This window comes from Geotrypetes seraphini, chromosome 13 (assembly GCF_902459505.1).
Source record: "Geotrypetes seraphini chromosome 13, aGeoSer1.1, whole genome shotgun sequence".
Lineage (NCBI taxonomy): Eukaryota > Metazoa > Chordata > Amphibia > Gymnophiona > Dermophiidae > Geotrypetes > Geotrypetes seraphini.
Window position 1 is genome coordinate 12,519,961 of NC_047096.1, and position 14,103 is coordinate 12,534,063.

Genomic DNA, 14,103 nt, shown 5'->3' on the forward strand with positions numbered 1-14,103 from the left:
ACCGTCTAGCGAACTTGCCTTGCCAGGGAAATGAACTCTTTGATGACTGTACTGAAGCTGCTACAAAGCGCCTCTCTGAACATGAGCACTCTTTTGCTTCCTTGATTCGGCCGAAGCCTAAGACTCCTCCTGCTCAGCCATACAAGCAACCATCACGTCGTTATCCCCAAAAAATGACACCAGCTTTCTCCAGGCCTCCACCTAGAAGGCCTCCACAGCAACAATGACAGCAGAAGGCTCAGACTCCTGCTGCGACTAAACCTGCTCCGTCTTTTTGACATTTCCAGTCTGAACATGCCAACCTTTTTGCATCAAAATTCTCTTCTGCCCATAGGCACTTTTATCACCAGTGGGAGATGATCACCTCAGATCTCTGGGTTCTCACCATCCTTCGGGAGGGATACTCACTTCACTTTCTTCAGGTGCCTCCAGATCGCCCTCCAAGAGAGTGTCCTTCCAATTTGTCGCAACTTCCCCTTCTTCTTCAGGAAGCTCAGGCTTTTCTTCGCCTTCGAGCTGTCGAGGAGGTTCCTCTGAGCCAACGGGACATGGGCTTTTATTCCCGTTATTTTCTATTCCCAAAGAAGACGGGGGATTTGCAACCCATTTTGGACCTCAGAGCCCTTAACAAATTTCTAGTCAAAGAGAAATTTCGGATGCTTTCTTTACCAACCTTATATTCCCTGATGGATCAGGGAGATTGGCTCTCTGGATCTCAAAGAGGCTTATACTCATATCCCGATTCATCCAGCCTCTCGCAAATATCTTTGATTCCGGGTGGGGAATCTTCTTCTACAATACCGAGTTCTTTCTTTTGGACTCACCTCATCCCCCAAATTCTTCACGAAATGTCTGGTGGTGTTGGCTGCAGCACTCCGTGCCCAGGGTCTTCAAGTTTTTCCATACCTGGACAACTGGCTCATCAAGGCCTCCTCTCATCAAGGGGTTATTGCAGCGACCCAACAGACTATTATGTTCCTCCAATGTCTGGGGTTCGAAGTCAACTTTCCAAAATCCCAGTTGACCCCCATCTCAGTCTCTTCAGTTCATTGGGACCACTCTGGACACTGTCCAACTCAGAGCGTTTCTACCTCCACCACGTCGGGATACCCTCATTCGCCTTTGCCATCAAGTGTCTCATCTCATATCAATTTCAGCAAGACAAATGATGGTTCTTCTCGGTCACATGGCTTCTACAGTTCACGTGACACCTTTTGCCAGACTTCACCTTCGCATACCTCAGTGGACCCTGGTATCTCAGTGGCAACAAGCTACCGATCTACATTCTCAACAAATTACAGTAACTCCTTTGTTGAAGCAGTCTCTCCACTGGTGGATGCTCTCTTCCAATCTTTCCAGAGGTTTGCTGTTCCACACTCTCCCTCATCAGAAGGTTCTCACAACAGACTCGTCAACCTACGCATAGGGAGCCAATCTAGACGGTATCTGTACCCAAGGTCATTGGTCTCCTGCGGACCGTCTTTCTCACATCAATCTGTTGGAACTCAGAGCGATTTTCAATGTTCTCAAAGCTTCTCAACACCTTCTTCACGACCAAGTAGTCCTTGTCCAGACGGACAACCAAGTCGCCATGTACTAAGTCAACAAACAGGGAGGTACATGGGATCTCATTCCCTTTGTCAAGAAGCTCTGAAGCTAATTCTGTATCATCCATCTAGAACATTAAGATCCAATGAACAACATCTTTTAACCATTCCCTTGCTTAAGATGATTAATACTAGACGGCAGTTTATCTTTTCTGTGACCGCCCCACAGACTTGGAATTCCCTCCCAATTATTTACGAATGGAGCAGGACCTAGGAAAATGTAAAAGTAACTTAAAAACCTTTCTTTTTAAAGATGCTTTTAGTAACCCCTAGGCCATAGATTACATATTATTAAATTATGTTTTAATTTGTCTTCCTATTGTACTTTTCCTTTGTATTGCTTTACTATTCCTAGTTGTATTTCGCAATCCCTTCCTTCCCTATGTTCCTTAAATGATGTCTTAGTTTTTAACCCAATGTTATTATTTAAAGTTTGTATTGTATTGTTCATTCTGTATTTTTTAATGAATGTATTTTAAATTGTTCATCGCTTTGAAATTTGACTAAGCGATCAATCAAGAGATCTATTAAACTTGAAATTTGAATCCATCACAACATCTTTCTCAGAGCTGTCTACATTCAAGGTCAGCACAACTGTCTGGTGGACAAATTGAGTTGTCTAATGCAACCACATGAATGGACACTCAATTCCTCGCCTCTACGTCAGGTGTTTGCTCGCTGGGGGACTCCTCAAATAGACCTCTTTGCCTCCCCCCTCAACAACAAGCTGCCTCAGTTCTGCTCTCAAATATACTCTCCCCAGCGTCTCGAGGCAGATGCTTTCCTCCTAGATTGGACGGGTCAGTTTCTCTATGCCTTCCCTCCATTCCTTCTGATTCTCAAGACTTGTCAAACTCAAGACAGAACATGCCACCATGATTCTGATAGCTTCTCTGTGGCCCAGACAACCGTGGTACTCCCTTCTACTTCAGCTCAGCATCAGGGAGCCTCTGCTTCTACCAGTTTTTCCCTCTCTGCTTACTCAGAGTCAAGGGTCCTTGCTACATCCCAACCTGCAGTCTCTACACTTAACAGCTTGGTACCTTTCAACCTAACAGACTCTACAGTTCTCTCAGTCTGTACAGGATATTTTGGTAGCTTCCAGAAAGCCGTCCACTAGGCAGTGTTACGGCCAGAAATGGACTAGATTTTCCACTTGGTATTCCACTCGCCATATGGAGCCAATGTCTACCTCCTTGGCTTCTGTTTTGGATTATTTACTTCACTTATCACAATCTGGACTGCAGTCTACATCTATCCGAGTCCATCTCAGTGCGACTGCTGCTTTTCATCAGCCTCTTGATGGGAAACCTCTGTCTGCACACCCTGTGGTTTCCCGCTTTATGAAAGGACTTTTTAATGTTCATCCACCACTCAAACCACCTCCAGTGGTCTGGGATCTCAATGTTGTCTTGGCTCAATTGATGAAGCCTCCATTTGAACCAATTGATAAGGCTCATCTCAAGTACCTTACTTGGAAAGTAGTTTTCCTGATTGCCCTCACGTCTGCTCGAAGAGTCAGTGAGTTACAAGCTTTGGTTGCGGATTCACCTTTCACAGTTTTCCACCATGACAAAGTGGTCCTCCATACTCATCCCAAATTCTTGCCTAAAGTTGTGTCAGAATTTCACATCAATCAATCTATTGTTCTTCCAGTATTTTTTCCAAAGCCTCATTCTCACCCTGGAGAAATGGCTCTCCATACTTTGGACTGCAAGCGAGCCTTGGCTTTCTACTTGCAACGCACTCAACCTCACAGAACAGCCCCACAACTTTTCAAATTCTTTGATCCAAATAAGTTGGGGCATCCTCTCTAGAAGCGAACCATCTCCAACGGGATGGCTGCTTGCATCTCTTTCTGCTATGCTCAAGCTGGTCTCCCTCTGCAGGGTCGAGTCACGGGCCACAGAGTTAGAGCAATGGCGGTGTCTGTAGCTCTCCTCAGATCAACTCCTATTGAGGAAATCTGCAAGGCTGCCACTTGGTCCTCGGTTCATACATTCACCTCTCATTACTGTCTGGATACTTTCTCCAGAAGGGATGGCCATTTTGGCCAATCTGTTTTGCAAAATCTCTTTTCTTAACTTGCCAACTCTCACTCCATCCCATTATGCTTAGCTTGGAGGTCACCCAATGTTGAGAATATCTGCCTGCTTGTCCAGGGATAAAGCACAGTTACTTACCTTAACAGTTATTATCCAGGGACAGCAGGCAGATATTCTCACAACCCACCCTCCTCCCCTGGTTGGCTTCTTAGCTAGGTATCTGAACTGAGGTACCTCACAGGAGACGCGCACCCTAACTCGGGTGGGAAGGCACTCGCGCATGCGCAGTGCAGCACTCGGAAGCTCTTACAAAAATCTTCAAGCAAGTCTGCTTTCGAGGCTGTCCGCTGCGGGGCTCCGTCGGTGATGTCACCCACTGTTGAGAATATCTGCCTGCTGTCCCTGGATAACAACTGTTACGGTAAGTAACTGTGCTTTACCAGTCCCCTGAGGAAGGCATTCTAGCATGCCAAAACTGGGATCCTAGACAGGATTTTTAAGATATGATCTCTTAGTCAAGCCAAGATATTGAGACATTTACTGCTAATAAATGCAACTGTTGGTGGATATAGACATCTCGCTTGCCTTTTTTCATGTTTGTCATATATTGAGGCAAGTTTCTTATTTTGCCCTTTTCTGTGATCCAACATAAAAATGTATCATCTCAGCACCTAAACAGTGAAACAAAAAATGTACCCCCCCCCCCCCGAGTCTTTTGTTGTTTTCTCAGCAATCACTTGGGATTTCAACATGACATTTTACAACTTTATTTGTTGTTACTATCTATGTCAGTGGTCTCAAATCCTTTGCAGGGCCACATTTTGGATTTGTAGAAACTTGGAGGGCCTCAGAAAAAATAGTTAATGTCTTATTAAAGAAATGACAATTTTGCATGAGGTAAAAATCTTTATAGTTTATAAAACTTTCCTTTTGGCTAAGTCTTAATAATAAAATTGTCATTTATAGCTAAAGAGACATAAGATCAAGAAACTCTTTTATTTTACTTTTGTGATTATGATAAACATACTGAGGGCCTCAAAATAGTACCTGGCGAGCCGCGAGTTTGAGACTATTGATCTATGTGTATGTGCTGAGTAGAATGAAATTATCTTTAAACACAGTGAAGTTACAGATTTTTTTTAGCATGACTAACACTAAAACGCATAGTTCAGTTTGTAGTCCAAAGTAATCCCCAACCCTTCCTCTTATTTTTAAAGGACCAGAAATGTTACTTTGGACTACTATGGGCCCTTTAAACACAAAGGGGAGACCTTGCAGAGAATTTGGCAAAACATTAGCTTGCTAATGCCCATATTAACTATTTTGTTAAAAACTGTGGTATATAATAACTATAAGAGGAAGGGTTGGGGATTACTTTGGACCACAAATTGAATTGTATTACTAATACAAATCACGTGTATTAATAGTCATAAGCCATTCTGCACAAATTTTCATGTTAAGGTTTGGATTTGTTTTTGTTGGGGTGTTTTTTTGTGTTAATAGTAATATAAACATGTATATTGTTATAAATGTAGGTGTTTAATGTACATTAATCCATTAACACACTTTGGTAAATAGGCCCCTTAGTGCAGACTTTTGATGTGTAACTTCTTTCTTAAAATGACCTTTTATAGGTACCCCTTGCAGAGTATCTTAGGAGGAGAATCCCAAGTGAGAATACTATTTCTGGAATAAACACACCTGGCACAAGAAGTGGGTTAATATTACGATCAAATGATCAAGTGGATTTCATTCACCCTCACCTTTGGCCCACAGCCATTGCAAATATACTTGAGAGTGGAGAGTACAGAGAGGTGCCCAATAGATACCTTCCTTCACAGTACAAAAATACTCCTTGGCTAAGTAAGCAAGATATATCTACACCTTTGTCCTGGTCAAGAAGTGTTTCTCCAGTGCTGCCTCCATCACAACTGCATGGAGAAAGTTCACATGTCCATCCAACATTTATATCTGAACCAAAGAAGTCACCACAACTACATACCGTAATCCTAGACTTCACAATGGTAAATTTCATAGATTCAGAGGCTGCAAGACTACTCAGTGAGGTATATTTCATCTTTTATGCGTTATTTCTAAGTGAAAGTGTACAGTGTAATTAAATTAATATTAGCTTTACTCTGCCAAGATGAATGTTTTTTGCATTCATATACTTATCAGGTTCAATTTAGTAATATACATTCTAGTAAATGGAGTAATCCTTGTGGTGTTCCCCAGGGGTCCCCCCTTTCTCTTTTACTCCTTAATGTTTATTTGGCTTTTTTGGGGGTATAGATTAGCTAACTTAGGTGTTAGACTCTATAGTTTGCTAATGACATAACTATTGTGATTCCTATTGTTTCTTCTTTTTCTCAAGCTATTCAGTCATTTTCTACCACATTCATAACCATTGAATTGTGGATGAATGAATTCAAGTTAAAATTAAATTCAAATAAAACAAAATTTTCTATGATACACTATGCAAGAAGAAAACTGAACTTTATTCCCGATCCTAGGGTTTTTTTTATATGCTGTGGAAATTACAAACCATTGGACCATACTTTGATATTTCTTCTTTCAGACTACTTGTACAATTTATAATTTTGAGTTATTCTAGATTACTGCAATATTATCTATTTTGCACGTTATCAAATAAATATTTGTAAATTGTGTATTATTCAAAATACAGCTGTCTGATTTTAATTTTTAAAAAATCGGATTGCATTTCTTCTTATCATAAATGACATTGGCTCCCAGTTGAGGCTAGAATAATTCTCAAATTTGGCTGTTTTCTTGTGGATCATTTTCTATTCACAAATTCAAGATGTTCACAGTGTATTCACAATCTATTTGCTTTTCCATCTGTAAAGGGCTGTCTATATAAAAGTTATTTTCAATGGCTCTTATCATTTTAGGCGGCTTCCTGGGATAGAGAGTTAAGTTGTCTGATAGCAAGTTCTATCACTTAGCAGCATTTTAAGAAAATGTTGAAGACATTTGTTTACAAACTTTTTGAATCTTGTTGTTATTGCTTAGTTTTCTTTTGAAAACTGCATAGAACTTCTAAGGTACTATGGTATATAAATAAAAATGTTATGTTATGCTAACCACCTGAGCATTATGTATAAGATGCACCTTCTTGTCTTATAAGCAAGGACTGCCTGTCCTATGTTTTGAAGTAACTGCATATATCTAGTAGCACTATAGAAATGATAAGTACTAGTAGTAGTACCATGGTTATTAACCCCCCCCCTCCCCGCAGAAGCGGTGTGTAGTGCAGGCCGGTACACTCAATGCTCTGCGCTGCTCCTGACGCTCATAGGAACTGTATGAGCGTCGGGAGCAGCTCAGAGCATTCAGCGTGCCAGCCTGGGCTTAAAACCATTTTTGTGGTTTTGTAAAAGAGGGGGGAGGGGGTAAGGTAGTTAACAATAACTGCCACCACTAAAAGGAAAAATGGATAGTTGATGTGTCACTGTGGGATTACACATCTAGAATCACTTACATTAATTGGCCAAAGAACACCACCACAGCTTCAGACAAATCTAGGCTGCATATTAATTTGGAAAGAAAGATGTTCTGCTGAGTTTGCAGGCATTGGGAGTCTAGTTAATCCCTCAAAGCACTAAGTTCTTGTCATCAATTTATATCTTGATTTTCCTCAACAGGTCTGGTATACCTTTGAGGAAATTGAAATTAAAATTCTCATAGCTGGGTGTAATCGTAAGTATATTAAGTCTGTGTTGAGTTTATGGTTCTGTTAGCTGTCTGAATAGAATAGTTGTACTACTATTTAACTTAATGATATGACTGGTATTGTACCTGGATCGCCATCTATCTTCAGCTAAACTTGGTTGGAGCAATATTCAAAGCAAATTATAAAGCTGTTGGCAAACATATAGGGGTCCTTTTACTAAAGCGCGCTAACCAATTTAGAGCGCCATAGTAAAAGGACCCCATGAGATAATTTGCTTATCTCATATAGATTTTAAAAAATACTGTATCTAATATAATAAAATGATAGGCCGCGCATGTGCACTAAAAAAACGTGTTCCCTGGTCCGTTGCGGAAACACGAGTGCGCATGCGTGCCTACAACGTCACCACAGCCTGCTCTCCACCTCGCGCCGCTGCATGCCCCACACTCGCAACTCACACATCCGCTGCAGCCTAGCAACTCCGACCACAATCTTCCCCCCTCAGCCGCCTATGCCGGCTCAGGCTCCCGCCGCAGTGGAGGGACGAAAAAGCCTATGACCCCCATCTTCAAGGTTTGTCTCCAGCGCCTCTTATTTGCTCTCCGCTCACCTCTCTTCCGTTGACTCCGAGAGGGCCGCAGTGCGACCTTCTGGAAGGAGTGTGGGAGGAGCGAATGGTAAGGTCGGATGGGAAGGGAAGCAATGGTAACGGCTCCTCTCTCGAACTGCACCAGGATCGAGAGATGAGCTGCAGCGCCGGCTTTCAACTTAAAACAAACAAACAAAAAAACCCCCAACTGCAGATCGCCGCTCTCACCCGACTCCCACTGCATGGTACCGGCTCCTCTCTCGAACTGCACCAGGATCGAGAGAGGAGCTGCAGCGCCGGCTTTCAACTTAAAACTCCTGGGCCTGCCTCAATCTTGACAATGATACAGGAAGTGCTACCACTTTTATTAGGCCTCTTCCACTCTCCTCAAGCATTCTTTTCACTGTGCTCAAGTTCTTCCAGTGGGCCCATGTTGCCATAGTAACATCAGTGCAAGATCTGTGGGTGGAGACGGGTCAAGAACTGGCCACCTCCCTCCGTGGCTTTGGCCTGCCAGTCAGTGTGGTGGTTGCTATGGAGAAAAATCCCAGAGGGGCTCAGGAAGCTCTAAAACACATCCAGAGGGCCTACAAAGTAAGATGTAGGATGGGAAGAGAGTAACCATATGGGGTTGCCTCACCAGTCACTATATTACCTCTATACTTAGGGCCAATCTATGCGGAACATACCATGGGGTGGGGGAGGGGGGGGTCATTTCACCAGTCACTGAACTGTTTTGCTTTTATACATAGACCTGAGATTCATATTCATAGGGCTCCAAGAAAAGGAGTATGGATTGAAACATCTGGGTTTTACTTTTATTGGAAGTAAAAACCTGGATGTCTCAATCTATTCTCTTTTTTTCTGGAGCCATATAGTAACCTTTATAGAGAATGGATGGATTATGCCACTGAGTCATGACATCACAAACTGTAAGGAATCCACCCTGTGATGTTTTGTGACAAGGTACAGGAGTGGTTTGCCATTGCCTTCTCCTGTGCAGTGTGTGGCTCCACTATATCACTGCTTCCCAATTTGAGGTCTCTCAGCCTATAGCACCTGGTATTCCCAGGTGGTCTCCCATCCAGGTGCAACAGTCTTCACACGCTGATTCGGGCCCTTCTCCTGCCCTGATTTGCTCAGCCGCGTCTCTGATGATGTCATCAGAGACGCGACAGAGCAAATAAGGGCAGTAGAAGGACCCGAAGCAGCGTGTGGAGACTGCTGCACACACGCTGCTGGAATCACCAGGTTTGTATTTTAGCCCGCGGGAAGGGAAAGTGGGGTACAGGAAACGCTAATGCTGCTGCACAGGGAAATGGTGTGGGGGGAGGGAAATGGAGGGGGAGGGAATGCTGCTTTGGACAGACAGACAGACAGAGGGAGGAAGGGAGACAGAAAGAAAAGAAGAAAGACACAGGGCCAGGGAGATACATAGAAAGACAGACAGACAAAGGGGGCCAGGGACAGAGACAGAAATAAAGACAGCGGGAGTTGCGTCGGGGGAGGGGGGGTGCGGGATGTGGCAGAGGGAACTTTTCCAATGGGTGCAACTGGGCGGCTGTCGAGAACCTATGATCATGGGCAGAGCAAGGTAAGTGTATCATAGGGATAAGAAGGAGGAGGGGGGAGAAAAAGGAAGGGATGCCTACTACTGGATAGGGGGAGAAGGAAAGAGCTGCTGATGGACAGGGGGGTGACGAAAAAGGAACAGAGGCCTAATGTTGGACAGGGGGAGAAGGAAAGAGGTGCTGCTGGACAGGGGGGAGGTAAAACAAAGGGAGAAGGGCTGCTGCTGCATAAGGAGAGCTGTGAAGGGGTAGTGGTGCAGGGGAGGTAAAAGGAAGGGAGAATGGACAGGGGGAGCAGGCAAGGGGTGATGATGGGCAGCCAAGGAAAAAGAAAGACATAAAGAAAGAAAGCGGCTAAGGAGAGAGAGAAAGAAATAAAGACAGACACACACACATATATTCTAGCACCCGTTAATGTAACGGGCTTAACGACTAGTATATATATATATATATATGATTTGGGGCTATTTAAATTGCTAAAAAGCCCAATACTATTTACCTAAATGTGGGCTGAGTTATGAGTAGGGCAGATGCAACCTTTAAAATTATGTGCAGAAGAATAGGAAAGTAGAATTGAACGGATTGCAGGACCCAAGATAGCAGGGTTTTTCTAGAGGCAGGTCTTGTCAGATAAATCTGATTAATTTATTTGATTGGATGACCAAACAGTTGGATTTAAGGGGAGCACTAGATGTGGTGTACTTAGATTTTAGCAGCGCCATTTTTTTTTTTTCAAATTCTTTAATCATTTTTCCATTTTACACCAAGAACACAATATTACATCATTTAAACATTTAGCAGCGCCTTTGACATGGTTCCGCATAGATGGGCTCTAAAGTGACTAACTGTTAGAAATGGGTTAAGTGGGAGGAGACAGAGGGTAGTGATAAATGGAGTTTGCTCTGATGAAAAGGAGTGGAGTGCCGCAGGGATCTGTCCTTGGGCCAGCTCTTTTTAACATATTTATTTATTTATTTTTTTAAATTCTTTATTCATTTTACATCTTACAACAAGTGTATCATAAAATAACATTTAAACTTATACAATACTAGTCTTTAAGCCTGTTACATTAACGGGTGCTAGAATAGATGTGTCTATCTGTCTGTGTTTCTTTATCTCTCTCCTTGGCCGCTGTCTATATCCTTCTTTCTCCCCCTCCCCCCCCCCGAGCAAAGCTGTCTGCCCCCAGCACCCACCTCCCCCCCAAATGTCTCTCCATGTCCCTCTTCTGTCTTCCCCCCCCAGAGCAAAGCTGTCTGTCCCCAGCACACCTCCCCCCAAAGCAGCCCCCTTTCCCTATCTCTCCATGGCCCCTTCTGTCTCCCCCAGCACACCCCTCGCCCCAAAGCAGCCCCCTTTCCCTCTCCCTGTCTCTCCATGGCCCCTTCTGTCTTCCCCCCCAGAGCAAAGCTGTTTGCCCCAAGCACACCCCTCCCCCCAAAGCAGCCCCCTTTCCCTCTCCCGCTGACTCTCTCTCTGGCCCCCTTTCTCTGTCTTTCTGTCCCTCTCCCTGCCCCTGTGTCTTTCTTTCTTTCTGTCTCCCTCCCTCCGCTGTCTCTGTCTGTCATTTTTCCCCATTTCCCTGTGCAGCAGCATTTCCATCCCACTTCCCTATGCAGCAGCAACAGCATTTCCCTCCTATCCCCCCCCTTTCCTGTGCAGAAGCAGTAGCAGAATTTCCCCCACCCTCCTTTCCCTTCTCTTCCCTGCTCCATTCGGCCCCTCCCCCTTCTTTTACTGCCGTTGTCCTGCTCGATCTGGCCTGCTCCTGACCCTCCCACCGCTGACAAACCTTGGGGCTCCAGCCGTGTAGGCAGCACTTTAAACACGCTGCTTCGCGGCCTTCTACTGCCAATTTCCTCTGCTGCGTCTGTCTCCGATGATGTCATCAGAGACGCGGCAGAGGAAACTGGCAGAGAAGGGCGCGAAGCAGCGTGTTTATAGTGCTGCCTACGCAGCTGGAGCCAGGAGGTTTGTGAAGGGTCAACGGCCGGAGGGGGCTGCTGTCCACCATTGCTGCCACTGGTGCTGCCTAGTCCGCTGGAGCCGGGAGGTATATAGAGAGCACTGTCGCAGCATGCGCCTCCAGCCCATGCAAGCGCGGTGAGGTGTCAATTAGAATGTTGCCACCTCATGGCGCAGTGAGAGGAAACGGCGAGTGAGGGCGGGCGGTGACGCACCAAGGACAGGGAGAAAGAACAGTCGCGCGCCTTCAGCCCCCGCATGCGCCGTGAGGTTAGAATGTTGCCACAGAAGCACACCTCACGGCGCCAGGACTCATGAATTTTCAAGAGCACATGCGCACTCTAGCGTTTTATTATTATTGATCACTTGATTCTCTATCAATTTAACTTAAATCATAATATTTAAACCCTCCCTCCCAACCCTACTAATTCATATGTAGTACATATATCATATAATATATTATATATTCTGTTTTATTAATCTAATAATTTAATATCAAATCAGAAATCCCACCCCCCATACTTTGCAATTATACCTATTAGGAAAAAATGATAATCCAATAATTACTCATTACAATATTCTATTAATGGCCTCCAAACCTCCTGAAAGTTATTAAAATTACCTTTCTGCAAGGCTTACATTCTTTCCATCTTGTACATATGACATAATGAATTCCACCAAAAACTATAATTTAATCTATTCCAATTTTTCCAATTAAATGTAATCTGCTGAATGGCAACTCCTGTCATAATAAGTAATAGCTTTTTATTCTTTGCAGAAATTTGACTTTTCTTCCTCATTGACATTCCAAATAATATAGTATCATAGGATTTTCCAACAAACAATTTATTTGGCCCCAAATTGATTTCCAAAAAGCCAAAATGAATGGACAATAGAACAATAAATGATCTAAAGTCCCCGCTTCGAGATGACAATGCCAACATCAATTAGACTTAGAGCTATCTAATTTTTGTAAACGAACAGGGATCCAGAAAGCTCGGTGCAACAGAAAAAACCAAGTTTGTCTCATATTTATTTATTTTAAAAGTTTCTATACCATTTAAAACTAAATGGTTTACAGAATTACATAAGTAATTTAAAAACAAAATCATCATAACATAGATATACAAATAATCCTCAAAAATCATATCTACAAACTAAAACCATGTTAAAAAAGGTTGTGAACAGTTCATCAGCTTTGCCAGGGAGGGCAATTATTAACTAGAAAAAGGCATCTACAAATAGTTGCGTCTTGAGTAGTTTCCTGAACGTGCCCTTTTCACGACAATTTCATATTTGGCCCACAAGGGAGTTCCATATTTTAACTCCTGTGCAGCAGAAAGTCTTCAGTAAACTAGATTTTCAGAACATAATGATCTGTTTGGTGTATAACTGAGCATATTAGTTTTAAACAATTTTGGAATGTTTCCATACAAGAATTGATGGCAGATCTTTATGAGTGATATCGTTAAAGGACTTTTTGGGGTTTTGCTGGTACTTGTGAACTGAATTGGCCACTGTGGAAACAGGATACAGGACTAGATGGACCATTGATCTAACACAGTATGGCTATTCTTATGTTCTTATGACTGTCTGGTAGGGTTTGTCTGTTTGCTGATTATATCAAACACTCTAATCCTTGTGGTGTTCCTTGAGTGGGAGGGGTGATTTTGAGCCAATCAGGGCCTTCAGCCCCTCCCACTGCATCCCGAGATGCATTGGGGGGGGGGGGGAGGAAGCCTCATTTGCAGCACGCGGCCCTGTAGGCAAGAGGGAGTGCTCTTCCGAAGGTACAGGGAGAGGGTTCTGGGGATTTAGGAGGGGGGCCCAGGAACATTGGAGGGATGTAGGAGGGGTGAAGATGTCGGGGCATGTCAAGGAGGACTTGGATGTCAGCAGGATATCGGGGCTGTCAGGAGGATGTGGGGAATGTCAGCAAAATGTCAGGGGAAGGTCCGGGATGTTAGGGGATGTTGGGGATTCCCCCTGCCAGGATCAGCTGAGCCTTACACCCTTCCCCCCAGCAGCTGAGTTGCCAGGAATCCCTGAAACTGGCTCAGCTGATGAGGATTCCTTCTGCCATGATGGGAAGCCTACGGGGCTTGTTTTGCATTGGGGATGTTTATCAATTAAAACCTAAGACCTGTTTATGACTGAACATCTTCATGTGTCTCTGCAATTGTTCTGTTCTGTTACAGCTTCTGTTGTTCATGATTTGGAAAGAAATAATTTCTTCAACAAGAACATCACAAAAGAAAGCCTATTCCTTACTGTTCATGATGCTGTGCTGTTTATGTCACAAAGAAAAGAGATTAACACTAGGAGAGAGACTTCTGAAGATGAGGTAAGGTGCATCTCTATTGAGCAGGACCCATAAGGGGCTCTTCCCTAATGCTGCCCACTTTTTTTACTAGTGGTCAAAGGCAAAATTCAACAGCATTGCTTAGTTTAGGGCTGCTCAATATCAAGAGGTAGGCAGCCACAGGTGATTTAAGCAGAAAGGAGCCTCTCCTGCCCACTTACTTTAAACATCATCCAGTATGTTTATAAAATAGTGCTTAAATGCACTTAAGCATGTAACTACAAATTTGTGCCAATTAACACCACTTAAGGACTATTATTATTACTTAAC

At 43.6% G+C, this 14,103-nt stretch overlaps 1 protein-coding gene across 10 annotated transcripts in view; it reads left to right on the plus strand.

Moving 5' to 3' along the window:
- The window catches only part of SLC26A8 (solute carrier family 26 member 8), a 138,534-nt gene that overhangs the window by 118,247 nt on the left and 6,184 nt on the right, over positions 1-14,103 (plus strand). For 8 of the 10 annotated variants that reach the window (XM_033917323.1, XM_033917322.1, XM_033917325.1 and 5 more), the window contains 3 exons: positions 5,287-5,718; positions 7,318-7,372; positions 13,670-13,815. In XM_033917323.1, coding sequence (XP_033773214.1) covers positions 5,287-5,718; positions 7,318-7,372; positions 13,670-13,815 — 633 coding nt within the window. The remainder of the gene's footprint in view (positions 1-5,286; positions 5,719-7,317; positions 7,373-13,669; positions 13,816-14,103) is intronic. The other 2 variants (XM_033917331.1, XM_033917332.1) reach the window with 1 other exon arrangement.